General features: G+C 32.8%; 1 protein-coding gene across 1 annotated transcript in view; it reads right to left on the bottom strand.

Moving 5' to 3' along the window:
• LOC143246284 (transmembrane 9 superfamily member 3-like) overlaps positions 1 to 14,017 on the bottom strand; it is a 37,644-nt gene extending 23,627 nt beyond the window's left edge. The window contains exons 1-4 of the mRNA XM_076492743.1: positions 13,747 to 14,017; positions 11,887 to 12,082; positions 10,602 to 10,724; positions 9,903 to 10,063 (exon numbers count right to left, since the gene is read on the bottom strand). Of these exons, the coding sequence (XP_076348858.1) occupies positions 9,903 to 10,063; positions 10,602 to 10,724; positions 11,887 to 12,082; positions 13,747 to 13,824 (558 nt within the window). The 5' untranslated portion in view covers positions 13,825 to 14,017. The remainder of the gene's footprint in view (positions 1 to 9,902; positions 10,064 to 10,601; positions 10,725 to 11,886; positions 12,083 to 13,746) is intronic.
• Between the last annotated feature and the right edge of the window lie 13,158 nt (positions 14,018 to 27,175).

Here is a 27,175-nt window from a genome sequence, read left to right as displayed (position 1 = left end):
CTCTTAAAAGACCATACTTTTATTTCATTTTGCCATAACATTTTTATCAGAAGCAACTGATAACCTACAAAAGTGTTAATCCAGCTGAGAATAAACTTGCCCACCATTATCAGCTAATTGACATTAAAATACTATCTGAAAGGTTGGGATCAAATTAGTAATAATATCAAACACCCTTGAAGTTAATTTGTTGAAACAAACTAAAGCAATAATAATAAATAAATAAACAAGAGGTGAACTATTAAAACCAAAAGTAGAAGAGAATACATTATTTATATTATACAAGCAAAATATCCATCCCTGATGATGAGAAAAGTTTTTAAGTTAATCTACCAATTTAAATTATTTCATAGATTTTTAAAAGGTTAATTGTGTTGCATTCATAGTCAAAGCTCTAAAATACTTGTATCTCACAGAGTAAAAAGTAACTGTAAGCATTTCACTCTAAACAATAACAAATAGTAAATCTACATTTTTATTATTCAAGTTACATCACAGTTTGAAATGTGAATAACAGTGTGATTAATTCCTAACACTTAGTGTAGAATATCTTATTTGTGAAATAAAATATGACATCAATATTATTCAAGCCTCTTCTCCTGTAATTTCGAAAGTGACTGTTCAGCTTTGCCTACATGGACACCTTTTCAAACAGGAGACAGACACCACAATTTAGAATAAAGTAAACCCCCATACTTGTACCTATAAGTATGTTTACAGATACCAGTATTCTTCCATTCTATTATATCAATACTTATGTATTCCAATGCCAAAATATGTATATAAATCATTGTGAAGGTGTACAGAAGCTTTGTCAAAATTCAGTCACAAGAAAATGCTGACTTTTAAGTAAGATGTTATCTGTTTATGGTATCCATATTCTTTAACTCAATGTTCAGCAATAGCAGTATCAGTTGAGAGGTTTTGAATATATCACATACATGTTCAAATATTCTACCATATACATGTTATATTTTTCTTACATATGGAACAGAGCACTAGAGCATTCAGCCACAAGTTTTTATACTGGAAATAATAATGTAGCCCATGTTTAGCAGTTATACACTTATATTTTTGATACACAGCCCCTTTTTTATATATACTTTCTTGGATGATGCTGTGTTTTTGTACTATTTTTTATAGGTAAGTCTCATATCCTAATTATTCTCCAAAGTTTGACAGCAATATTATTGCCCAAGCTTTAAATGTGTCTCTTATTTTCTTAATTCAAGGAAACTTGTCCAGATTGTTCTTACCTATCCAAACCCTTTCTTATATTTGTGTTCATAGTCTTATGAGTTAGCATTTTCCCATAATTTTTCAATTTATGAATGATAAAGGCTGGTTTTAAGATTTGTTTTTAAAGTTAACTTAGTTTAGAGTATGAAACAACTGAGATGGACCAGTAGGTCCTATGTTGTCCCAAAATATAATGTTATTATTAGACCTACTATAGTATTATACATATGAAATAATGCTTTCAGGTAACTAATAGTGTAGCTAACAACTATGTTATGTAACAGTTATTACACTGGGGAACACTTTTTCAGTAACTTTGAGTTGCATTAGATATTTTAACTGATTCTGAAGGAGTTTTAGGTGCTGATTTCAAATCTAAAATTAGTTTTTCTCTACAAGCTCTAGTTTGTATACAATTTGAGGTTAATGAAATTGTACAAATGTGAACTTGAGTAAACCATGTATAAGCATTTTCACGTCCATATACATAGATAGCTTCTAATATTTTGATCATTCTTCTTTTGTTTCAGATCAAACATGGCTTCCAAAAATAGATATCATTGCAGAAACAAGCCTGATGCCTTCTGCTACATATGTGGATGCTACACACTCAATCATCAGAGACGTAACATATTCTCGTTCGTCAAGCGTGCCTACAAGGCATATTTTGAAGTTCATCTTGGTGATCAAGACAAGCAATGGGCTCCTCATGTTGTGTGCCACAATTGTGAGGAAATGCTTCGAGACTGGACCAAAGAAAAACACAATGGTCTGCCTTTTGGTGTTCCAATGATTTGGCGCTGAACCCACCAACCATGTAACTGACTGTTATTTCTGCATGGTAAACACAACGGGTGTTGGGAAGAAAACCGACATAAGATTATGTATCCGAACATTCCCTCAGCTATTCGGCCTGCTCCGCACTCTGAAGAAGTTCCTGTTCCAGTTTTCAAAGGCTTGCCTTCATTGGACGATAAAGACATTGGACATGATACAAGCAAACAAGACAGTTGTGACAGTGAATTGTCAGAAAAGTGTACACAATCGGAGAACTGTTCTTCAGACACTGAACCTTTCCCCGTCCCAAGCCTCTTCCCCAGGCTGAACTGAATGATTTAGTGCAGGATTTAGGTCTTTCAAAGAAAGCAGCAGAGCTTTTGGCATCAAGATTACAAGGCAGAAATCTTGTTGATCACTCTGTTAAAGTATCATATTTCAGAAAACGTGACCAGCTTTTAGTGACCTTCTTTTCAGAAGACAGACAGTTTGTTTACTGCCATGACATCCAAGGGCTTCTCACCTTACTATAGTCCTGCTGAATGGAGACTCTTTTTAGACAGTTCAAAACGCAGTCTAAAGTGTGTTCTTTTACATAAAGGGAATGTTTATGGAGCAGTACCTGTCTGTCACTCAGTGCATTTGAGGGAAGACTATGATGACATGAGAATGGTCATGGACTTATTAAAATATCATGAGCACAATTGGATCATTTGTGTAGACTTAAAGATGGTCAACTTTCTTCTTGGACAACAGAAAGGTTTCACCAAGTTTCCATGTTTCCTCTGTATGTGGGACAGCTGAGCACGTGACAGACATTGGGTCCAGAAGGACTGGCCTATTCATGACACCCTTGAAGCAGGCATGCCAAATATCATACAAAACCCAATTGTAAGCAGAGATAAGATCATCTTTCCTCCTCTTCACATCAAATTAGGTTTGATGAAGCAATTTGTCAAGGCACTGGAAACCGAAGGTGAATGTTTCCAACACATCATCACAGCTTTACCAGGGTTATCATTTGAGAAGATCAAAGCAGGCGTGTTTGATGGCCCACAGATTCGAACCCTAATTCATGATGATCAGTTTGTTGCTAAGATGACCGCTTTAGAAAAGACAGCATGGTTATCCTTTGTGGCAGTCATTCAGAACTTCCTTGGAAACAATAAGGCGGAGAACTACAGTGAACTTGTGAACAGAATGCTCCTCGCTTTTCGTGATCTCGGGTGCAACATGAGCATCAAGCTTCATTTTTTGAACAACCACCTTGATAAGTTCCCTGACAATCTGGGGGCTGTGAGTGACGAACAAGGAGAACGATTCCACCAAGACCTAAAGGTCATGGAAGAACGCTACCAAGGGCGCTGGGACAAAAGTATGATGGCTGACTACTGCTGGAGCATTAAACGAGATTGTCCAGATGAAGTGTACAAATGCAAAAGTTACAAACACAAATTCCTACCTGAATAAAATACACAAACAAATTGATAAGCTATTCCTATAATTTCCTATAATAACAAAAAATTAAAAAATAAATAAAAATGTCAAATTGCATAAAATCTGCAGACAAAAACCGACTTCAGATTTGAAATCAACACACTCAAATTGACTATAGAAAGGTCTTTTTTTAAATGCAACAAAATGAGTGTTCCCCAGTGTTATTATATAACAAATCATATGTTGACAAAAAAAAGTATTTTTCAAAAGTTTCCATAGCTATCATATCATATGTTTAAAGTGTCTTTGTTTCAGTTATGGTGGATTTTCTTTAATAAATAACACAAATAGATTACGATTATTAATACTACTATCACTATTGTATATCACCCCAACTTATAACTTTTCTTTAAAAGGTTAACCAGAACAAGATGGTGTTGAATTGCCAACCTACTTGAGTCTTAAGCAGGCATATTCATAATTACATGTGTATTTGGATAAATGTATATATATGTGTATGCACAGAGTGGTGTAATGTCTAAATATAGATGAACTAAAATGTTTATTACAAGTTCATGTCTGTGAGAATTAATTATGTATGCTGATTTACACTATGCACTAGTGTTGTGGTTGTATTACTTAAGATTTAAAAAATATAGAGATTTGTATGTGTGTGTGAATAGAGAATTGTGTTTATATCTTTATGCATGTACTTGTGAAGTGCTGAGTTTATGCATACAAACATGCATGACCAATTACATATAAAATTATATATAACTACATGCTAATATAATAGCTTCTACATGTTAAATAACTTCATGTTTGACATCATTCTCATTTAGTTAATTGTTACATCCAAATACACAAAATGAATTACTTGTTCATTGACTGCACAAAAACAAAACATAGCATCATAACAGTTATACAAGTAGTAAGTAAATGTCAAAGGAAACAAAAATAAGTTTTTGAAAACCAGTATCATCAGGATTTCCAATTACATTAACAGTGGTCATTAAATATAAAGGTACAGTATTATCAGCAAATGCAGTTGAGTCTGAATGAAAAATACTTGTACAAACATTCTTTCTACTAGCAGAAATACCACCAACAGGATGGCTATTTACCTAGTTTTAGTATTCATACCTCATCGAAAAATATTTAGAAAAAAATGAACACTCTCTAAACAAAGAATTTTTGTCTGGAAAGTACTAAAAAGGAAAAATGTTCGGATTATGTTCTTTAGTCATACACAACTCACTCTATCAAAATGATTTAATGTAAAGATCTGTAATATTTTTATATATTAAATGTTGTTCCATTTCTTCTACAAATAATATTTTACGAACTTCAGTTTCTCAGTACATTCGCTTAAAGCAAAACTGAACTTCAGAATATAGTCATGTGCTATGTCTTTACATATCCAAAGTTACATCAATAAAATATAATCAAACTCAGTCCTACAGTCCTAATGAAAGTCATGTTCTATTATAAAGAAATGGTTGTCACACATACCACAGTTATTTCTCTAATTGTCTGAATCTTGAATACCTTAAGCATGAGTAGTTTTATGTATTTTCCTTTGTGGTGTCATTCAACAGATGGTGCAGGAGTTTTGGTTACATACATAGATAGTGACATACACACTGCATCTATTGTAGTAAGATAAACAAAAAAAATAAGCTTTTAACTAAATTTATTGTCAATTCTATGGGACTAAGACTGTTTCTGGAAAACTTTCAAATTATTTTAAAGGAAACCCTCAAAACTCCATCTTGCTCAAGTTTATATAGTAACATGTGTAATGAAAAACAGTACCAAAACTTTTGGTATTATCTATAAAAAAAAGTGGTTATAAAATTATTTTTGCCAGGCTAAAGTTCACACATTTTTCAAATTCTGATAGTTGAAAAACTGTCCTACAGTTTCTAACATCAATGGGATTTACTTTTTACCTATCTTTATGATAATAAATTATTTCTATTTAGTTGGAAAATATTTATTTCAAAACTAAGATTAAAAGAGAGGTAAGCAGTTTTGATCCATAAATAGCCAGAACTTTCAAAAAATAAGCTGATACTCTTATCTTTTCCTTTCAAGAATTTTTATATAATATCCATAACTCTCTCCACCAATATTTGATACAATTGAAAATACTATTTATTCACTACCCATACAAGTATGTTTTATATTAATCATTATACTGAGAAACATTAATTTTCACCAATCACATGATATATTAATTTTACAAAATATGTATTAAACTATTCTTAAATATTTTTTTTCATTGACAACCATTAACACAACATTATTATAAATTAGTTCCTTTGGGTAAGTCTTTCATTACCATCAATTAGTTCATTTATCATATTATCCACCATACGTTTTTGATATCGTTCTTATTTCCACACACACACAAACTTATAAAAATGTTTTTCTCACTTTCCAAATTCTGTTTATGATATTTCTATAATATCAAAAATCATCTCTTTAAATCCTTTATTAACAGGCTGTTTCTATATATTTTTGTTTTATATATTTTATCATTCTTTTCATAATGACCAGGCTAGTGAATCAAGAGACTGTATCTTCCTGTGTTCACACATTGTTTTCATGTACTTTACATTTAGTTTGATCCAAAACATAATTCAAACTATTGATTAATCCATTTCATATATCTCTTCCTCACAAAAAATAATTTCAAACACAAACTTTCAAAAGCAATTATTGAATTTAGATTAATTTTTACTATTTAGAGTAGTTTGTTTTATATTTAACTTGCATATTCATTTAAAGTAATGTAGCAACCAACTGTAATGGATAAAAAAATCAGTACAAGTATCCAATCAACATAAGATGACATACTATGTTCAATTACAATTTTATCAACACACAAAAATTAAAAACAAAATTGTGCACTAACTGAAGAAATTCATTCATTTTACAACTTTATTTATATTGGCATGTCTTGTATAAAACAGAATTTTTATAATTTAAGGTCTGTACATATTCTAGGAATGTTTTGTAAGAAATTACACTTAGAAAATTAATGCTTATACACTGCTAACATCTCAAACCATCACCTATGGCATTGAGAAACAACCCTAACACATTCAGCTATTTCAGACTTTACACTTTGTTTATTTACTATTGTATGACAGGTAATATGAAGTTTCACCAGTTGTCATAAAGATAGCATTCATATTACATTTCAATTTTTCAATTTCCATCTCTTATTCAAAAATTAATTTCAAAAAGTATAAATACTTGTGCTTTATATCTCATGTTATTCAAGTATGTGTATAATAACAGTTCATGATTGACACATGAAATATATGTATAATTATCAGTCCATCAGCTCTGCCAAACAATTCTTCTACAGTTAATCTTATCCGTATATAATACATACATTATATAATTAAACAATTAGGTTTACCAGAACTACAGAATTAACCCATTCACTGTGATAGATATGTAACTTCCCACTGTGCACAGGGCACAGGAAAGGATTAAATACAAGTACAATTTTAACAATAAGTGTTCTTATAAATTAACACAATTTTTTAAAGGTTTTATGTTAATTCCAAAACTTGAAAACTTCATACAAGTCCTTGTTTAGCTATAATTTATGGCATAGTTACATTGCATATCTGGTATTACTGAATTTCCTATCACAGCAGTAATAGCAGCCTCTAATTATGCAGAGAGTTAACTAATGTGTAGCCCACCTCCTATGATTTATATGGCTTCAGCTCAGCCTTTTTGCTATGGATAAGGGTTCAAAGGCCATGTTATCTCACTTGTTAACTTGCATTCAAAATTTTATTGAACTATTATTTTATGAATTTATGATAATAAGTTTGGAATCAAACTGTAGATTATAATTCAAATTTTAATATTATATATGAGTTAATTTTTAAATTTTAAAATATATATTAAATAACACATTTAAATATAGATTTTAGTGTGTCATGTGGTATGTCAAATGCAGTGCTGTTTAAAATTAGATGCTTGTGATGTAAAAATACAAAGTCTATAATTTCTTTCAAAATCAGGATCTCAAATTACTAATATTTACATGCTAGCATATTAAATACAAACCTCATATTTTTTTATTTTGCTAAGATATGGCTTTAAACTGAATCAAACATGGTGACCCCATTCAATTCTCTTTATTCTTGAACTGGTTCCTTATATACTCTTATTAGAGTATACAACATGTAAATAACCAATTAACAGCTTGAAATGTCCCTAGAGTGGTTTTCTCAGCCATTTTAATCTTTGAAAAACTACCTCATTCTTTCGATTCAAGTTTTGAAGGAAGTATGTTGTGTGTTTAGTTACTTGAATTTTCATATTTCTTAAAACCTAAATATATCTTAGTTACTAGGCTAAATAAATTATAGTGGAAATCTTTGGTATCAGTGTTATTTATGATTTTTTGGTTTGTCAACTGTATACATAAAACTTGTATAAAACTCAAATGGTTTGCAAAAACAAAAGGTGTCAAATGACATTCCCAAAGACAAAACAGAAAATATGGTATTCCAATGAAGTAAATCTTCTAATGAAAGAAAGTGAACTGGACAATAACTGAAGAAGAAAATAGGGCTGTATGAATAACAAGTTAACATGACCTCATCAGAATACAGCTAAGTGATGAGGAGGCAGACACATAGAAAAATAAGTATAAAGGATAGCAAGCTAAGGAAATGAATATGGAAAAGAAGATAAAGAGAAGCTTTATGATAAAAAATAATCAAGTACAAGAAGAAAAATCCTCAAGCAGAGATAAGAAACTCAAAATAGTGGTAAGAAGAAAAAAAGGAAGCCCAACCACAAGCTACAGAGAAGGGTTCTTAAATTCAAGTGGTTGGTTTGTTAGCCAAAAATGTATTGACCTACTTATGCTTTGCTAGTTACAGTTATGAAGAAAAATACCCTATTATTCAATCAGCAAAGCAAAGAAACTGGATACTCTGATACCAGAAAACAAGAAAGCTGAAAAAGCTAAAACACTGAGTCCAGATTCTTCACTCCAACTCTTGAAGTGTTTAAAAGAGAGAGATGGCATTAAGGAATAACCAAGTTCATTTGAGAAGCTATTCAATGGTGTGGCAAGTACAACTCCTGCAGAGGCAAAGAGAAATTCTGGTGCAGTTGGCCTTTTTGTTTTAAAACTGTATGCATTTGAATGATGAGACTATTGAGAAGTTATATTTTCTTTCGTCTTATCTCATGCAACAGAAATAAAAAAGTTTTCTTACTTATTTCTGAAGTATTTAATTTTCAATCAGTTAATTACTGATTATTAGAAAATTTCATCATTCATCATATTTCATATAAATGACTAACCGTGCTATCATTTTGGTAATTTTGTATACATGAAAACTTTGAGTAAATACTGAAACCCAAACACTAAATTAGTAGAAATAGGAAACAGTATTGTTGAAAAATAAGCCTTTAGTATATATAGTGTGCTCAAGTTGAGGATATGTCACTGTCTGTCTTATTTCATCACACACTGAAACAGTACAAAATATTAAATATAAGAGTGTGAGTATCATTCTAAGGTTTGGTTCATGTACAAAAATGATTTTCAGCAGTGGAATGAGATAAAAGCTCAAGTTCTGTCAAAAGGAAAGTAGTGTTTCTGAATTATATACTTACATTACAATTGTATTACCTTTTGATATGTGTTGCCCTCTAATTAGCCTTATAACAGTCAAGTGGATGTTTACTATATACTCTGCTGGAAAAGTTTTTTATGAAGAATATCTGGCATTACATATACATATATTCTACAAGTCATTGTCAGATTTAACAATAAAAATATTTAGCTCTTAATGGATTAACCATTTTTCCAGTTCTAATGTTTAAAATATATCAAATAATGATGGTACACAGAACTTTATAACTAGCACTTGTTACTATCTCAAAGCCATTAGTGAAGCTAATGCTCATTGTTGACAAAACTGGGTTTCAACATTTTTAGTATCAGCAGTAGATTATACACTTGACTATAATATGAAAGTGAACACTAAACATGAAACACATACATTAAAAATCAGTGTTATCCAATAACTAGAGAAAATTATTTATAAATGTTATAAAAGACAAAGTGTTAGCATCTGAAAACTGTCCATACTTAGTGTTAGTAGTGAGGACGGAGACATGAGAAATAATAGAATTTCCAAAAACAACACATCATAATAACAGAGTTTACAATTTAATGAATATCTGACAGGAATGATCAGAACACAGTAAAAAATCACCCAGTGTCCATGAAAATAAGAAATAAGAATGATGTAATTAACTATACATTATTTATTAAAATATGCTATAAAATAAATAATAAATTTACAACACTGAAAATTTCTAAGTAACTTAGGAGTTTTCTTAATTTTACATCTTCCCTGCTTACAACATGAATTAATGAATTTGATACTTACTTCATATGTGAAAGTGAGTTTTCTTCCTTTTTCCAGTTTAACCTTGGCTTCACTTGTTAAATTAACATCAACTATGGTGTTTCCATTATAACCAATTTCAAATTTTTTGTGGGTCCACATATAAAAAGTATTGTCTGAATCATCCACCTCCCCAACAATACCTATGAACAATGAAATCACATTAATAGAATAAGCAAACCAGTAGATACATATTTACTTGCAATACCTAAATATACTTACACTGCACATGCATAATCACTTTTTTACATACAGATATTTTTATTTAAGTCTGTCTGTTATCAAGAACAAAGTTATATAACAGATTATCTGTTCTCTACCCCCTATGATGATCAAAACCCAATATTTTGTGTTATAAGCCTTCAGATTTACCACTGAGCCACTATAGTACGTTTTTAATTTGTGAATCAATATTATTAACAGAAAGTATTCTTTAGCAGTAAACGAATTATGAAAATATTACAAATATTTTACATACCTCTCAAAACTGGAATGTTTTTTCTTTAGATTTGTAAAATTTGCATTTCTCTATTAGTTAAAACAGCCCTCTATTCAAATACCTTATGGATACAAATGTTTTTTTATTTTTATTTTGAAACAAGCACACCAAAACATCTGTAGAAACTGACTGAATTTAAATACTTAGGATAAGTGATTACATAGGATAAAAGTTATACAAACCCCAGACTGGTAAGTCATCTATGTACATTTGGTACCAATAGTGGTTCTTGACTGCATAAGTAAAAGCCTGGAGTACTTCATCTGTGAGCTCTACTTCACAGTACTGTGTTTTAGCCACATTAGCTGCATGAAAAACAAAATTAAATTAGATACCCATCAATAAAGTTGTACATATTATATTTACCATACAAAGGATTTAAATGTTTTAAAAAGCTTGTCAATAACTAGTACATGAAGCAAACTGCATGATTACAAGGAAAATCATATCTGAAATGGATAAAAAAATATAAAAATCACACAGAAAAAATGAAACTAGATTTGTTACTAGAGTATTAACCTTTGCTCTTCACATAATACCAAAATGCACAGAAATCCATTAACTAATAACAATAAAAGGAATACTACAGATGAGCCAGGAATGGATCTACATAGCTGCTAGAGTTAAATATTATCATTTCCATTCATCAATAATAATTGTGAAAAAGTTCCTAATGTTAATGAAAATTTCTTGTTTATATATCTTTCAAAGAGTGTCATACACAAATAAGTGTGCTATTTTAATTGACTTATGTTTGTTTTGAATAGCTTTGAAAGTGCAACTGCTAATCTTCATATAAAAACTTAAGTATTAATTTTAACTGACAGAGTGTAGAATAAACTCAGACTCAGTAAAATATTTCTTTAAATCTGTTTAACTTCCTACACTTCTTTATTTTGTCATGGCTTCTCTTAAAATTTGATGGGTTAATTTGACTTTGACAAGAATCTATGATAGCAAGGCATGAGCAAACAATGAAAATGAAAAAGAAATGCTAGTTTAGTAATTAGAACTCACAAACTCTGCATTTTACACAAGAATTTTTTCTCTCAAAATGTTTGTCATAGCTAAAATTATGATTTAAGTATATAAAACATGTATATTGTATACATTTTATATAGTTAAAGCAATCCTTAATAAAAAAAATACTGCAAGCTATTCAACATCATATTAATATAAATAACATAATATGCATAACAAATAAAAAAATTATATCATCTCCAGCATAATAATCAATCACACAATAAAAAAAAATCACATGTGAATTCAAACAAAACATGAGAAGAAATGTGTTCTAAAGTACTACTGTATGGTAGATGCAGGTGTAAGATGACAGACTGCAATTCAGAATTATATGTACTGGTTAGAGCAGGACAAATAAGCATATCTTCATTTTGTCAACTTGTCCTGTAGAAATACTTTAAATCACATAAATGTTTGCACAAACCTTTAAGAAACAGCTCTCACCTTTAAAGTTAATTTCAAGTCCACTAAATTCTAGCTCCACCCCAAGGAGAGCTTCTCCAAGAGTTTCATGATAATGGCTAATGCTTTTCTTTGGCCCAGCACAAAAAGGCAGAGAAAAGTAACCATAGGTTTCTTGTCTATTGTGATATGGGCCCACTGTATTCATCCACAGTACTACTTCTTCATTGTCATCATACTAACAGCAAACAGAAAACAAATTGCACAACAACAATATATAGATACTTTAAGTTCTACTTTTTATACCACACTATGAAAACCTGCTGCATCACTATGTAAAACTATCATTACAACAGCCTTTTACAACAGTTACCCTTACTGTTAGTTTCAATGCATAGCCTAACAACATTACAGTTTTGTTGTTAACAAAACACATTGGCTTTTTTATACATATCAGAAGTCATTAAACTAACTGATTTTTTATCAATAATTGTTCATTGAATTTGATGCAAATTAATTTCATGAAGGATCTTAATTTTGATTGGCTCACAAAGAAATTTATCAACATTTGACTACATCAACTGCATTTTTCTGCATTTGTTAGTCATTCTCGATTTTGCAAAATGTATTTATCTCAGTTACCTATGAAATATGAGGTTAGGATATACTATGGGATAAGGGTGGTAGTACTTGCCCCATTGTTTTTGTAATATATACAGATTACAGAAAGATCCATACTGATATTGAAACATAGAATGGTATCAATAAAAATATATGGTCATTTCCATGGATAAAAGATGGTTCAACACAAGTCATTGGTAAAATGTTATTAGCAGATACAGACTTGTATTCAGACCACCAATAAACTAGACTAAAGATGGAAATGTAGACAAAATTGACCACTGGCACTAACCCTGCAAGATGATCAATGGCTGGTAGTATAGGCTCAAAACAATCAGTGAACTTTTTCTCCAACTGAATCAACACTTCAGAACAACTGAGAAACAACTCAACAAGAAATCATAAGAGATAGGTTTCATAAAGTAAATGTAATTTCATGAAGAAAAAAACATGGCAATGGTGACATACTGGTTCTTGAATAGAGATCAATTATAGTGGTCACATTAGTTTTTTCCTTGTGCTAAGATAAACCAGTAAAGAATGCCACACTAAACAAATATGCAGTCATGAAGCAATTATGATGTGCAGTTACAGTTGGTCAAAATTTTTTCCCAACAGGTATAAACTTCCTAGAAAAGTTAGCAAAAGCAACTGAATTTGAATCTGATTGAATGCATATGATTTGTTCCAGGTGAACCTAAACATCATATCATTCATCTCTAAGCAGTGTTAATTAACTGGAAACAACTCTGATGGAAGTTTGAACCATATCACTATTCAAACAATTCTTCAGTTAATTAGCTATTTTTACTTATTTAACTTTTAGGCTTAGTACCTCAACGTACAACATGTATTGGTAACAAAAGTGGTCATATATGCAATTATTTATTTGGTTGCAGTCTGTATAGACTGTAATTACTACCACTTGATTATTTGGAGACGTGGACTCTGATAATAAGAATCTGCATACCAAATCATATGACTAATCACCTGATATTTATTTTGCATGAAAATAAGCTCAGGGTTTCATTCACATTTTCGTTTTAATAACAATATGTTTAGCTGTGTCTTGTCATAACTAGAAATAGTTATAAACAAAAACGACCCCCAAACACATGACAATATTTAATTATAACAAATACTAAACTAACACTAAATGACTAAGCCAAAAGTTACCTACCATTCATTACTAGTAATTAGAATACTAAGTTTATAATCACATTCAACCTCACTCACTGTCTTAGGCTTAACTTTTAATAACTGTTAATAAATTCGAATTACTTGATGATTGTGTTCATCACTGTCAGTTTGGTGTAAACATGCTCCAAGCAATACTGCAACCAAAAGAAATGTCTTCATTTTTCGTACTTTAACACGTGCAACAAGAGAAGATACAAAACTAGACGTTTACGTTTAGCATTTATTGTCAATATCTGTTTTCATCTTAACTTAGGCATTAAGTCAACACTTTGCCCTATAACGTAATTCATAAATCCCATCTGCTTTCCGTTTGGTAGATATCCAACTATCTATTTAACAACCGTCAGGGAGAGCTTTATATTTTATTTATCGATGCGTTTTGCGCTTTAATTATCAAGTGATTTTGAAGTTTTGTGTATTGAATATTGTAAAAATTAAACAACAGAAGAAATAGCAGTAAAATACCAACGAAAAAAATACATAGTCAGTTTTAAGACCTAAATTTTAGATGTAAAGAGATTTGGTTCCCTAAAGTAAAAAAATAAAATTTGTATGATTTTGCACATAATGTATGGGTGCCAAAGACATGGCCCTATAGTTGCATGTTACTTGTTTGTAGAATTACAATGCTTAAAACTGGATTTCAATACTCGATGTAGACAGAGCACAGATAGTTGGTTGAGCTTTGTGCTTAATTACAAATAAATCTAAAACATGAGTTAATAATGTACATCTAATTTAAACATACATTACAATAACTTTATATTCTTTACATATGATTCAACATTAAGCTTTCTCTAATTCCTTCTATTTGAAGAATAATGCCAGTTATTCCTTTCATAGATTTCCTAATAGTTTGTGATCCGATTGAAATTTACTACCAGTGTTTACTAACTGCTTTGATGTAGTATTATTTGTTTGTTGTTAAGTACAAGAGTGCTTAATAAGCTGTCTGTGCTCTGCCCACTGCAAGTATCGAAATATGAATTTTAAAATTATAAGTCTTGAAATTTGTCGCTGAGTCACAACGAGTCGCGGTCTAGTATCTCTGAATAACTAATCATTTTTTTACAAAAAACAGGAATATCAAAATTCAGTTTAATGGACCAAGATTTGTTAAAAGTGAAGTGAACAATTGACATTTATGGAAGAAACGTAAGATTCTAAAGTTCAAGGTTCGAATTCCAATGGTAGAAAGAATGCATATATCCCTTTGTGTAGCTTTATAATCTCACGACAAAAACAACTCTCACTCGATTATCCTCTCTAATAAAATCAAGCTTTTTCATCAAGTAAATAAAGTTTAGGTTATAATTTTAGTCATTAAAATTCTAAAGTCAGCAAACTCTTTACAAGCCCCTATTAAGTTCATAGGAGAGTCCTGATATCATTAAAGATGCTGAATTTCATCTTGTGAGTCTGTCCTTTGTGACAGATTTTAGTGTTGAAAAGATTGTTTTACACTTTATTCAATGTATTTCTTTATTTTAAATTAAATAAAAATTGGGAGAATTCTGTTTAACCTGCAAAACATTTTTTTTTGGTGTAATCTTTAGATATTTGTAGCTTCTACCAAACCTGACAAAGGGAATAGTTTATTATTAAGTACAACAAATAGAGGCCGTCATGGCCAGGTGGTTAAGGCGCTCGATAATCTGAGGGTCGTGGGTTCGAATCCCCGTTTAATCAAACATGCTCGCCCTTTCAGCCGTGGAAGCGTTATAATGTTACTGTCAATCCAGTATTCGTTGGTAAATTAGGGACAGCTAGCGCAGATAATTTTGGAGTAGCTTTGAGCAAAATTCAAAAACAGATAAACAACAAACAAATCTTACAAACAAGCAGAAGTGTAACGGGCAGGCACATAGGCTAGTCATGGAAGCTTCGACCTTACTATCGATTACATCTAATTTATATAGTTGAGGAATGCAGTGGTGAGTGGAGCCCACAGCTCACTAATTCGAGAAAGTTTATGGTTAGAATAAAGAAACTGATATTAAACACAACACATTAAGTTTATTTAATTCTCGCTATAACATAAACTTTCAAAAATTAGTTATTTATTATTCAAACTTTTGAGTAAAAGGTTTTCCACATATGTAGCACTCAAACCAAGTTATATTTACTAATTGTCTTTAGATATTTACTTCACTATTCTTTTCTAAACGACATTGACTGAATAAGAGAAATACAAATCTTTTTTAATAACAAAGTTGAAGAGGTATTCCATTATAGGTTCGAAACCTTCACCATTCTGGAGCTGAAGAATTGGAGTTTAGCAAGTAGATCCACAGAACTTCACTTTCAGCTTCAGACATGAATTTTTAATGATATTTTCTTCGTATTCTTACGAATTACCAAGTAGTATGCACACCATCCTACAAGTACTTCTCACTTTTTATTGGTTAATTTCTGCACCTCATTGGGCTTTTCCAAAACAATAACCCAAAAAATTGGTTACTGTGATGGTGAATGAGCCGATTTCATTTTCATTTGTACTACTACCACCATCTACCGTAATGAAATGTACTTCAGTGTGCCGAGTTAAGGTGTTATTATAAAATTTTTGTACTGAGAGTCAGTAACTTATCACCGTCAACTCGTGACTAGTGTCCATCTCTCTCAACATCTCCTTTTGAGATGGTAGGCATTGGTTCTATCTTCTAACTCTTCAACTCATAATTCTCAATACAAACTAGTTAACCAACCGTGCTTTGCCTATTGCTCAACCTAATTTCGTAACACAGGTGATTTCTTTACACCATTTTTCCACGTGTGCGTGCTACTTCTATAAACCTAGATTTTTAGCTCCTTATTGATACTAAAAATATCAGTTGCTTCAGAAGGAAGAAGCTTCGGTGTCGAGACCATAGAATTTATTCATGTGAAAGTTTTGTTTTCTCTTGAAAAGAGCATACCACTGTGCTCTTCAAAAGTATTTTGTTATTATGTTTAAAAACTGATTTAATTTTGCGCGAGTCAAAGATTTATAATCAAGAAGAAGAGATAATCTTTAAAGGTTGACACCAGCCTGAATAAGCAATTGGATCTCAAGACGTTTCTCTCTTGATACCAAACTTTAACCATTGCTGTATAGATCTATGACCGCATTATTACTAGAGTTGTAAACCCATGAGGGAAAACTGTTTTTATGTGAATTGTAAATAAAGTTTCTTCCCTGAGGACCAATCTTAGTGCTCAAGAGGCAAGGGCAACTGAAGGGCATCGTGGTCATGGATAGTATGAAAACGAAAGGCAAAATATCTACAGTACTACAAAATGTTCACTGGTTGCTGCCATCAAAAACTAGCAAAAATAGATACTGGAAACACACCTATTGAACATCTATCAGTCTAAGTTGTTTTACCAATAGGTTAAATGGCAGACATCAACTAGTGAAAATGGTTATCTGTGAAGCATTTGTGAACCTTTCCTCCATGCTACCCATGGGTCATGGAGGAACCTATGGTCATGCATAGCCTATGAGTGCATTTTGTAGTACAATTCGTCAGTCTGTCATCCAATAACAGGAATCTGACATTTGTCTAAATATAGGAATTGCTGATCACACCTAATATGCCATTCTTCCAACAATTTGGATGCCTCAGCCTAATATTAACTGAGAAACCGTGCGAGAAAACTATTGTCATTCCCACACAGCCTTATGAGTTACACTACGCATATTTCTCCTTTGGTGTTTAAGGTTAAAGCCAAGAAAGGTTTCGATCACTTCTTTAAGCATTTCAGAGAGGTCATTGTTTGCAATAAATAAATTCAGGTACCGTTAGTACCATGCCTGATACTGAGTTTCTGTAGATCAGTGATTGATTCAACTGAGCAGTTAAATAAGAAGGAGCACGCTGACAGTAGTTGTCTAACTGTCCAAGATAAGTTAGTCAAGGAAAGGTCATTGAAAGAGTAGAATGGCAACTCAATAAGTTACCAATATTTAGGACAGTCGCTTGATTGTAACGTCAATGTATGATCATGAACTTAGTTTTGAAGCTATTAAAGAGGTGTTACCTTGTGTGACCATTACGTGATTATTATAAAGTTAGGGCCAGTTACTACACAGTTAGGAGAGCTGGTGTTGACTGCTAGACTAACAACTGTTTCTACAGCTGAGGATTGTCATTATTTATTTCAAAAGGTCAACTGAAAGTGTATTGTGACCATTATATACAAGCAGGGCCAGAGTAGGACCATTATTGGCCCAAAGCACTGAAAAGATAATGGTGCCCCATATATATATAATTTAAAATAAAAAAATACTAAACCGTAAAATAAATTTTTATCTTTTGAAATGAAACAAACTTAGATGTATGCTAAAATCAAAATAGCTTCTTTATAGATTTTCTGATTACAAAATCCTGGGTAATTTGATCGAAGACGAGTCGACGAAGCATGTTTGCTTCCATATACAGTAGGAAAAGGGAATCAAGTTTGTCCGGACACAGTATTGTCCTCTGAAGATTTTTATTCTTTTAGCTGAGACAAAGAGCGTTCTGTGGATCAGTTAATAATGCCCCCCCTTCAGTAGATCAGCGTTATGTCTGCGGACTTACAACGCTACAAACAGGGTTTCGATACACGTGGTGGGCAGAGCACAGATAGCTCATTGTGTAGCTTTGTGCTTAATTCAAAACAACAACACCAAGTTAATAATCATTAGCGTTAGAAAAATATGTAGTGTGACATCAGTATTTAAAAATACACATTGTATCCTGTCTTTCACTTGGTAATTATGAAGATCAAGGTGACTAAATTTCCTTTTCCTGTTTCAGTAAACATATAATAGTAGAACTGCCGTAGAGAACAAAAATGGGATAACAAAGTTTTGATTTTCCTCATGATTACTACTTCCGTGGTTTCTTTGAAATATAAAATATCAAATTCTTTAAAAAAATGTTATTTGTGTGTGTGTGCCACTTTTTCGATGGTGCCCTAAACACGTGTTTAGCATGCATATTGGGTAATCCGGAACTGCTTACAAGCTAATGAGCATTTTAAAAATATTTATCCAGCATTTCTCGAAAACTGTTCACCTTATCTAGCTATGTATTATAAATCGAACATATGCAGTGGAGTAACTGTTCTTTCTCAAAATAATGTATAAATGAAAAGTTATAAATCTAAGCGAAGAAAGCCCTTATTTCAGAGGATTTTGTTTATTTTCTATGATATTAACTACAGTTTATCTGCTTGTGGAATTTCACGCTAAAGATACATGAGGGCTTTGTGCGATAGCCGTCCCTAATTTAGCATTGTAAGACTAGAGAGAAAGCAGCTAGTCATCACTACCAATCGTCAGCTCTGGGGTTACTCTTTTACCAACGAAAAGTGATTTGACTGTAACATTATAACGCCTCCAGGGCGGAAAGGACGAGCATGTTAACTACATGCAGTGGCTCATTGTCAAATAATGATACAATCTCACTGTTATCAAATGGTGATACAATATCATGATGATTCAATTACTAGTGTATGTGTACGTTTATATTATTTTTGTGTTTGTTTTAGACTTTTAGAGCAAAGTCACTTTGGGCTGTCTGCTGTGTCAAGTGTAGGGAATCGAACCCCATTTTAGCATTGTAATCCCATAAACTTACTACTGTCTCACCAGGAACTATTCGTGTAGGACAGTGAATTTATTTTACTGTGGGATATTGTATTTAGCCTACGTTGATGTAAGTGAGTATTTATATATGTTGTAATGGCTGCACTCATGATAACTATGGTTAGAAGAATTTTAACTAAAAATTATTTGCCAGGCTGAATTCTTTAGGTGTTGAATTTAATGGTTCATAGATGGCAACACGTTACCAGTGAGAGGTTACACAAATTATAATAAGCTGGAGGCAGTTTGTCTAACTCCATCAGTGTGTATATGCATTCATATATATGTGTGTGTGAGTACTGAAGCATACGTATATTAATATCTACATATATGTGGTATTGCACATGTGAACATTACAAAAAAGCCAATCATGTCATATAACAGGACTGAATCAATTTCATGAATAATTTAAATACCGAGCGATACAGGAGTACGCAATAGTGTTAGGACAAAATCAAACACTGGATTTCAGGCTGTTTTCAAAGAACAATGGAAAGTGAGTCACAGGTGAAACATCAACATTTTATTAATCTTCATATTTAATACAACAGAAACTCAATAGAAGTGCTTGAATTTAGTAAACAGTTAATATTTTGTGTATCCTCCTTTTGTTTTAATAATTGCAGACACTCTTTAGGGCATTGTTGCAACATATTTAAAAAAAGTGTATTTTGGGATTATATTCCAAATGTCTATAGCACACTCTAGCACTCTCTTTAGAATTAACTTTTGACTTATTAATGTTTTTAATCTATCAAGTCCCAGATCTGATCAACTGAGTTGAGATCGGGGCTTTGTGGGGACTATTACATATTTTGAATGATTCCAGTGGTTTCCTTTTCAGCTAAGTATGTATGCATGGAGTAGATGAGTGTTTGGGGTCATTATTTTCTTGGTAGTAGAATTTTTACTGATATAATGCGGACACCTCTGGGTATACTATGACGGATTAATATCTTATGGTACTTGCACTGGTCCAATCTGTATTGCAAGAATTTCGTTATAAATCCATTTGTAGTGAGAATGTAATAACCTGCAGCATGGTAAAGCTAAATATCGTCTTTAAATTACAAAATGGTATCAGTACTTTCTTGTGTTTTCTGATACGGAAATAAAGTTTAAAAAATTAAAGTTTGAAACAGAAATAAAGTTTATTGAGATATCATCAGTACCAACAAAATATATCTTCATCAAAAATGGTTGACACAGATGAAGCGAGTAAGTCCCCTATTTGAAAAGGCATGGTATCTATCACTTCATAACTGTATAAGTACTAAGGTAATTTTAGTGTTTACTATATATATAGTAACTTTGCTTCTTCTTCCTCAGTGGCTCAACAGTAAGTATGATGGTTTTTAATGTTAAAAATAAGAATTTAATACCTGCAGTGGACAGAACACGGATGGATAGTTGTGTATATTTGCACTTGAAAACAAATAGAGTAAGTTTACATGTATTCAAGAAACAAAACAACAGACTAAAAGTTGTGAGTGATTAGACAATTTGTAATATTATAAGATTAGGGTTGGTGAGATCCTGTTGTTTCAAGCTGTCTGGAAATCTTTTACATTTAACTAAATACTGTGGTTAAATAATAGAAATGTTTCAATTGTCATGATTCAATCCTCCTTAACAGATACAAAACTCACGACAGTCATTTCTTTTCATTTATTGATTCACAGAAACAGGTTACTTCATGCGTGCCCATTGCGATAGAGCGAAAAGGTCTATGAAAATAATGGTCGTGAAGTGTGGCTAAGCTGTCTTTGCTCTAGTTATCTGTTGTTCTGGGTCATTTCTCTAAGGCATCATTGCACTTCCTCATGAGAAAGATTACTGCAAAGTAAACTTTTTTCACAGGGCTGATCGTGTGGTACCTTAAGCTTTTTCATGCCTTTTTTTTTTATTGGAATGACCAACACTAGTATGGGTTCCTGAACAGTCTGACGTTACAGAATTTTATAAGTAATGATATTCTTTCCCTTTCTTTGTGTAATAAGACCGAGCTATTTCTATTAAGTTTGTTTTGAAATTTCGCACAAAGCTACTCGAGGGCTATCTGTGCTAGTTCTCCCTAATTTAGCAGTGTAAGACTAGAGGGAAGGTAGCTAGTCATCACCACTCACCACCAACTCTTAGGCTACTCTTTTACCAACGAATAGTGGGATTGACCGTCACTATATAACGCCCCCACGGCTGAAAGGGCGAGCATGTTTGGCGCGACGGGGATGCAAACCCGCAACCCTCAGATTACGAGTCGCACGCCTTAACACGCTTGGCCATGCCGGGCCTATTTCTATTAAGCAAGTAAAGTTTAAGTTATAAGTTTAATAAGCGATGTTTTAAACAAAGCAAATCTTTAAGAAAGAGTTTCGAGAGTTAACAATTTTGTAAACGTTCTGTGTTTCGTGCTACGTCAGTTTTGTTCGAGTTAAGTGTTGTAATGAGATTGCTTTCTTTGTGTTTTACATTTTGCCCAGTTTCTTTCTTTATTTCAAACTAGGTCAACTCCTCAACACATTCTCTGTCAATTTTCAGATTATTTATAGTTTTTATGGAATCTTACGAGGAAGTTTTTATCCTGAAAAACCACAAATGCTTAATTAAATTACTGCCAATAAGGACCTCTTACTTCTTTCTGCTGACCTTTATCCTAGTTTATTTTATCATTAAAAGTTTGCGTTTTGATGAAAATAGAATCGTAATGTTTAATCTATTCTCAGATTCTGCATATTGCTGTATTAGACTAGTTTCACAAAATTATACTTGTCATGTTGATGTATTAAACTGGTTTCAGAACATTCCACCTGTCGTGTTGCTGTATCAGAAAATTCTACTTGTCATCAATGATGTATTTTGAACGACAGTATCCGAAAAATACATGGCGTCTTCTAACAGCGAGCCTGAGTACTTAACGTTAAGGCCTAGTGTTTAGTGCTCTTCGGGATAGTCTTAACTCTGTACATTTATTCTAAAAATTACGTACTGAGTATGAAAGAAGATACAAATTTAACCTACGATTTTAATTAAATGGTTTTGTTTTTGGTTTGAATTTCGCTCAGAGCTACACGCCGGCTATCTGCGCTAGTCGTCCCTAATTTAGCAGTGTAAGACTAGAGAGAAGACAGCTAGTCATCACCACCCACCGCAAACTCATGGGCTACTCCTTTACTAACGAATAGTGAGATTGACCGTAACATTATAACGCCACCACGGTTGAAAGGGCGAGTATGTATGGTGTTACTGGATTAGGAGTCGAGTACTTTAACCACCTGGCCATACCGAGCTGATTAAATAAAGCATGAGAAATTTCTGTGCAGGTTAATATATCATACTTTAACTGTTTCAGTTTCCAAATAAAGACACCCTCAATGTCTGTATTCTAACAAATCTGCTAGTCATTTCTTAATTCCAATAGTGTAGAAAAACAAAATTCTGCTGTACAAAAAAAAACCAAAAAAAACTGGCATCGAAACCCGGTTGGCAGTCTGCAAACATACCATTGGGTCACTGAAAGTCCTATAAATTTAATAAGTTGGGATAAGTTGAAGCTTTATATCTTTGGTGGATAAACGTCTATCACGTGATACAGAAATGACAAATGAAAAGGTAGAAAGTAAGTGAGTAATATAATGGTAAACAGCGTGTTAAGTGTGATAATTAAAAAAAATGCAATAGGGCTGAGAAGATCAAGATAGCTAACCAGACGCTGGGGTTATGGTCTTAACAAAGGAACAAAGGGGTAGATAACCCTCTCACGTTAGCATAACTAAGGTGGTACTGTTAGTCTTAGATGTTAACAGGGATATTCATCAGTCATGATGAAGAAAGCATACACATGGTAAATATCGTAATTTTGGGGAATGCTTTTATACCTTTAACCTATAAAATAACAAAATATAGTAGCATAGAGTAAATATCCCAAAGAAAACTATTAATTGCTGATAAGGAATAATCTGTAATTTATTCAAAGAAAAGCTAGATCAATTATATGTATAAAACCTATGTAAACTGATGAGAATATGACTCTGTACTTTCCTTATAAATAGAGTAGGTTTTGTTGGTTCCATTTCGTGCAAAGTTACTCAAAACCTATCTGTGCTAGTCCTCCTTTATTTAGAAGTGACAGACGAGAGATAAGTACCCCACCCACCACCAACCCTTGGGCTACTTTAGTCAAATAATGGGATGTACCGTCACGTTGCAACGCCTCCACGAATAAAAGGGCGAGCACGTTTGGTAATGGAATTTTAACCCACGACTCTCATATTGCGAGTTGAAAGCCCTTTCTACCGAGCCATGTCAAGTCTAGAGTAATGTAGGAAGATCAGCTGTCAATCAGAAATGTTTCAGTCTCATTCTGTTTATAACTTTACGTGTGTACCTCCAAGAGTATTGCTATTAATGAGATATAAAAGTCAAATTTAGTAGTACGAAAACATTTGCATTTTTCTGGAATATGTAGTCAAAACAAATGCCTTTGCAATTTGAAGATTTAAGGTTTAATACATCACCATGCCAAGAAGAGTACGGTTGAAAGTAGCCACAGTTTTAAACATGCTTTTCAATTAAGCACGTGTACTTTGAATGCATATTAGTTGCCAGTTGCTATTCTCAGGAGAACTGCTTCACGTACACAGTTATGTTCCAGACGGTGGTGTGAAAGGGAGATGAAAGGTGTGTGATAGAACGCATACGTGTATAATTCCAAGCAAACTAAAGCAGCTGCAGAAATTAATGGCGTCAAAGTTATTAAATTAGCACGCGATTCAGAGCATTGCTAAAAGACAGTGAAACCACTGAACTTCTTTTTTCGTTTTTTTTTTATTAAAAGTAATGTGGACTACTTTTCTGAGTTCTTAGTAACAATTGATATAAAATGTCCTATGTGTACTGAGTAAATCTGACATTTTTTTTATTTGGGCACAGCGCAGTGATTAAATTTTATCATTGCATAAATGGGTTTCTTAACTGCGCAATTTGTCTTATGGCAGGTTAAAATAGTTTATGTTAAGCACTGATTCGGATGTCACGATTCGTTTATTTAGTGCATAAGTATTGATGGCATTTTTACTGTATTCATACACTGTAGTATTGTGCATGATAATTTTGTTTCTCGCAATAAATAAATAATCGGAAACTGACACGTGGGAGAAAGTTTTTGTCGGATAAGATGCACATTCTGGAAAGTTTGTTTGTTTTGTTTGTTTTTTGAATTTCGCACAAAGCTACTCGAGGGCTATCTGTGCTAGCCGTCCCTAATTTAGCAGTGTAAGACTAGAGGGAAGGCATCTAGTCATCACCACCCACCGCCAACTCTTGGGCTACTCTTTTACCAATGAATAGTGGGATTGACCGTAACATTATAATGCCCCCATGGCTGAAAGGATGAGCATGTTTGGCGCGACGGGGATGCGAACCCGCGACCCTCAGATTACGAGTCGAACGCCTTAACACGTTTGGCCATGCCGGACCTCATTCTGGAAGGCTAATTAATATCTGCAAGAATTTTGATCACTCAATATCTAATGGATTGGCTTCCAGAGTTTGGGGCCCTGCATGGACAGATGGTTAAGGCACTCGACTTGTAATGCGAGGGTCGCGGGTTCGAATCCCATCACACTAAACATGCTCGCTCTTTCAGCCGTGAGGGCGTTATAAAGTGACAGTAAATTCCACTATTCGTTGATAAAAGAGTAACCCAAAAGTTGGCGGTGGGTGGTGATGACTAGCTGCCTTCCATCTCGTCTTACACTGCTAAATTAGGGACGATTAGCACAGATAGCCTTCTCGTAGCTTTGCACGAAATTAAAAAACAAACCAATCCAGAATTCAGACACATGTTTTTCACAAGTAGTGTGTTTTTTTCTCTAGTTGTTCGATGTTGCAAATATATTTCAAACGAATGGAAAATTGACAACATTACAATGATGAAATGGGGGTAAAACGTTCAGTTTTAATAACTACACTTTATCTTTTTGCGTTATAACAATTATTGCTAAAATGGCAATAGAGTATTTGTCGCTATAAGTAAATTTTGTAACCAGAAGTTAGGTTACAGAAACTGTTTCGATTATATAGACTTCAGTTCGCATGGGCAATAAATAACCGTGTTGCACCCATAGTTTAGTGCTTAAGATGTCTTTTAGTTATTATGTGCAAAATATGAAAATATTATGTTGGGTACACATATGCCAAGGCCAAATAAATGATGTAACGCTAAAAATATGTTTTACTATTTTATATGGTATGTACGTTTATCATTACATGAAAATACATACGAATTTATTTTACTTTAACAATTAAAATAAATTTCCATCAGCAATTCAACGTTTGGAATACTGAGTGCAACACTTACAAAATGATAAAAACAACAAAACATTCAATATTTACTTAAAATTAACTTTTGGAGCTCCTAATGAAGATGTATCCAAGAAAATTTATCAAATCTAGTAATTCAGTGATAAAATGTGCAATCGATATGATAGAAAGACCAATTAAATGATTTTGTGTATCTGTTAAATTTTAATTAATGCAAGTTTTGAATAGCTACATAATCCACTAACAGCTGTGATGGGTAGTACCAAACGAATTCTCAGTGTAATAAATCCATTAGTGGATTCCTCAGTTAGGTAGTTGTATCAAAAATGATTTTTATTTTGATCACGCCTATTTGTAAAATGGAGATTAAGTGCTCATGAAATCTTATACATTTCAAACGTTTTCTTAAAGGAAGGAGGGACTGTTATCGACCTGGCCTTTTCTATGTGCTGTCCGCTAGAAGGTGCCTCGTGCAACTGTATCTAAGCCTAAAATCTCAAATTTAACTGTAGCAATAACAAAGTATCTGCTGCTATATTGAAAACAATAAACATTAATATACTTAAATATAATACAATGTCTTTCTACTGTTCTGACATTACAAATTTTGCCGACTATATTCCATTTCAGTCAATATTATTTTTCTTTTCTGCGTTAGTTAGTTTTAATTTTTCTTCCCTTCTTTTTATTATCTTTTAATTTGACATTTTTCAAATTTTGAGTTTCAGTTTTTCTCACTGTCTTATTATTAGTTCTTTTCTAGTTTCTCTCGCATTTTGTCACTTTAGTTTGTTTGTTTGTTTTTTAATTTCCCGCAAAGTTACACGAGAGCCATCTGCGTCATTTCTCTAAGGCATCATTGCACTTCCTCATGAGAAAGATAACTGCAAAGTAAACTTTTTCACAGGGCTGGTCGTGTGGTACCTTAAGCTTTTTCATGCCTTTTTTTTTATTGGAATGACCAACAGTAGTATGGGTTCCTGAACAGCCTGACGTTACAGAATTTTATAAGTAATGATATTCTTTCCCTTTCTTTCTGTAATAAGACCGAGCTATTTCTATTAAGTTTGTTTTGAAATTTCGCACAAAGCTACTCGAGGACTATCTGTGCTAGTTGTCCCTAATTTAGCAGTGTAAGACTAGAGGGAAGGTAGCTAGTCATCACCACCCACCGCCAACTCTTAGGCTACTCTTTTACCAAAGAATAGTGGAATTGACCGTCACATTATAAGGCCCTTACGGTTGAAAGGGCGAGCATGTTTGGAGCGACCGGGATTCGAACCCGCGACCCTCAGATTACGAGTCGAACGCCTTAATCCACCTGGCCATGCGGCGTCTTTTGTAAAAGTAATGCACATTTCAACCCAATCAATAACAGGAAGCGTGTTATTTCTTCAACTAAGAGCTTCATAATTTATGTGGTTACACAAAATAATATTAACCCGCGGAGACAGAGCACAGATAGCCAATTATGTACCTTTGTGCTTAGCAACAAATTTCCTCTAAGCCAATAGTTAAACGTGACATGATTAATTCAGTATTATTTTTACGTCAGTAGATAAGCGGAATATT

This window comes from Tachypleus tridentatus, chromosome 3, assembly GCF_004210375.1.
Source record: "Tachypleus tridentatus isolate NWPU-2018 chromosome 3, ASM421037v1, whole genome shotgun sequence".
Taxonomy (NCBI): Eukaryota; Metazoa; Arthropoda; class Merostomata; order Xiphosura; family Limulidae; genus Tachypleus; species Tachypleus tridentatus.
This window is presented reverse-complemented; position numbering and strand designations above follow the sequence as displayed.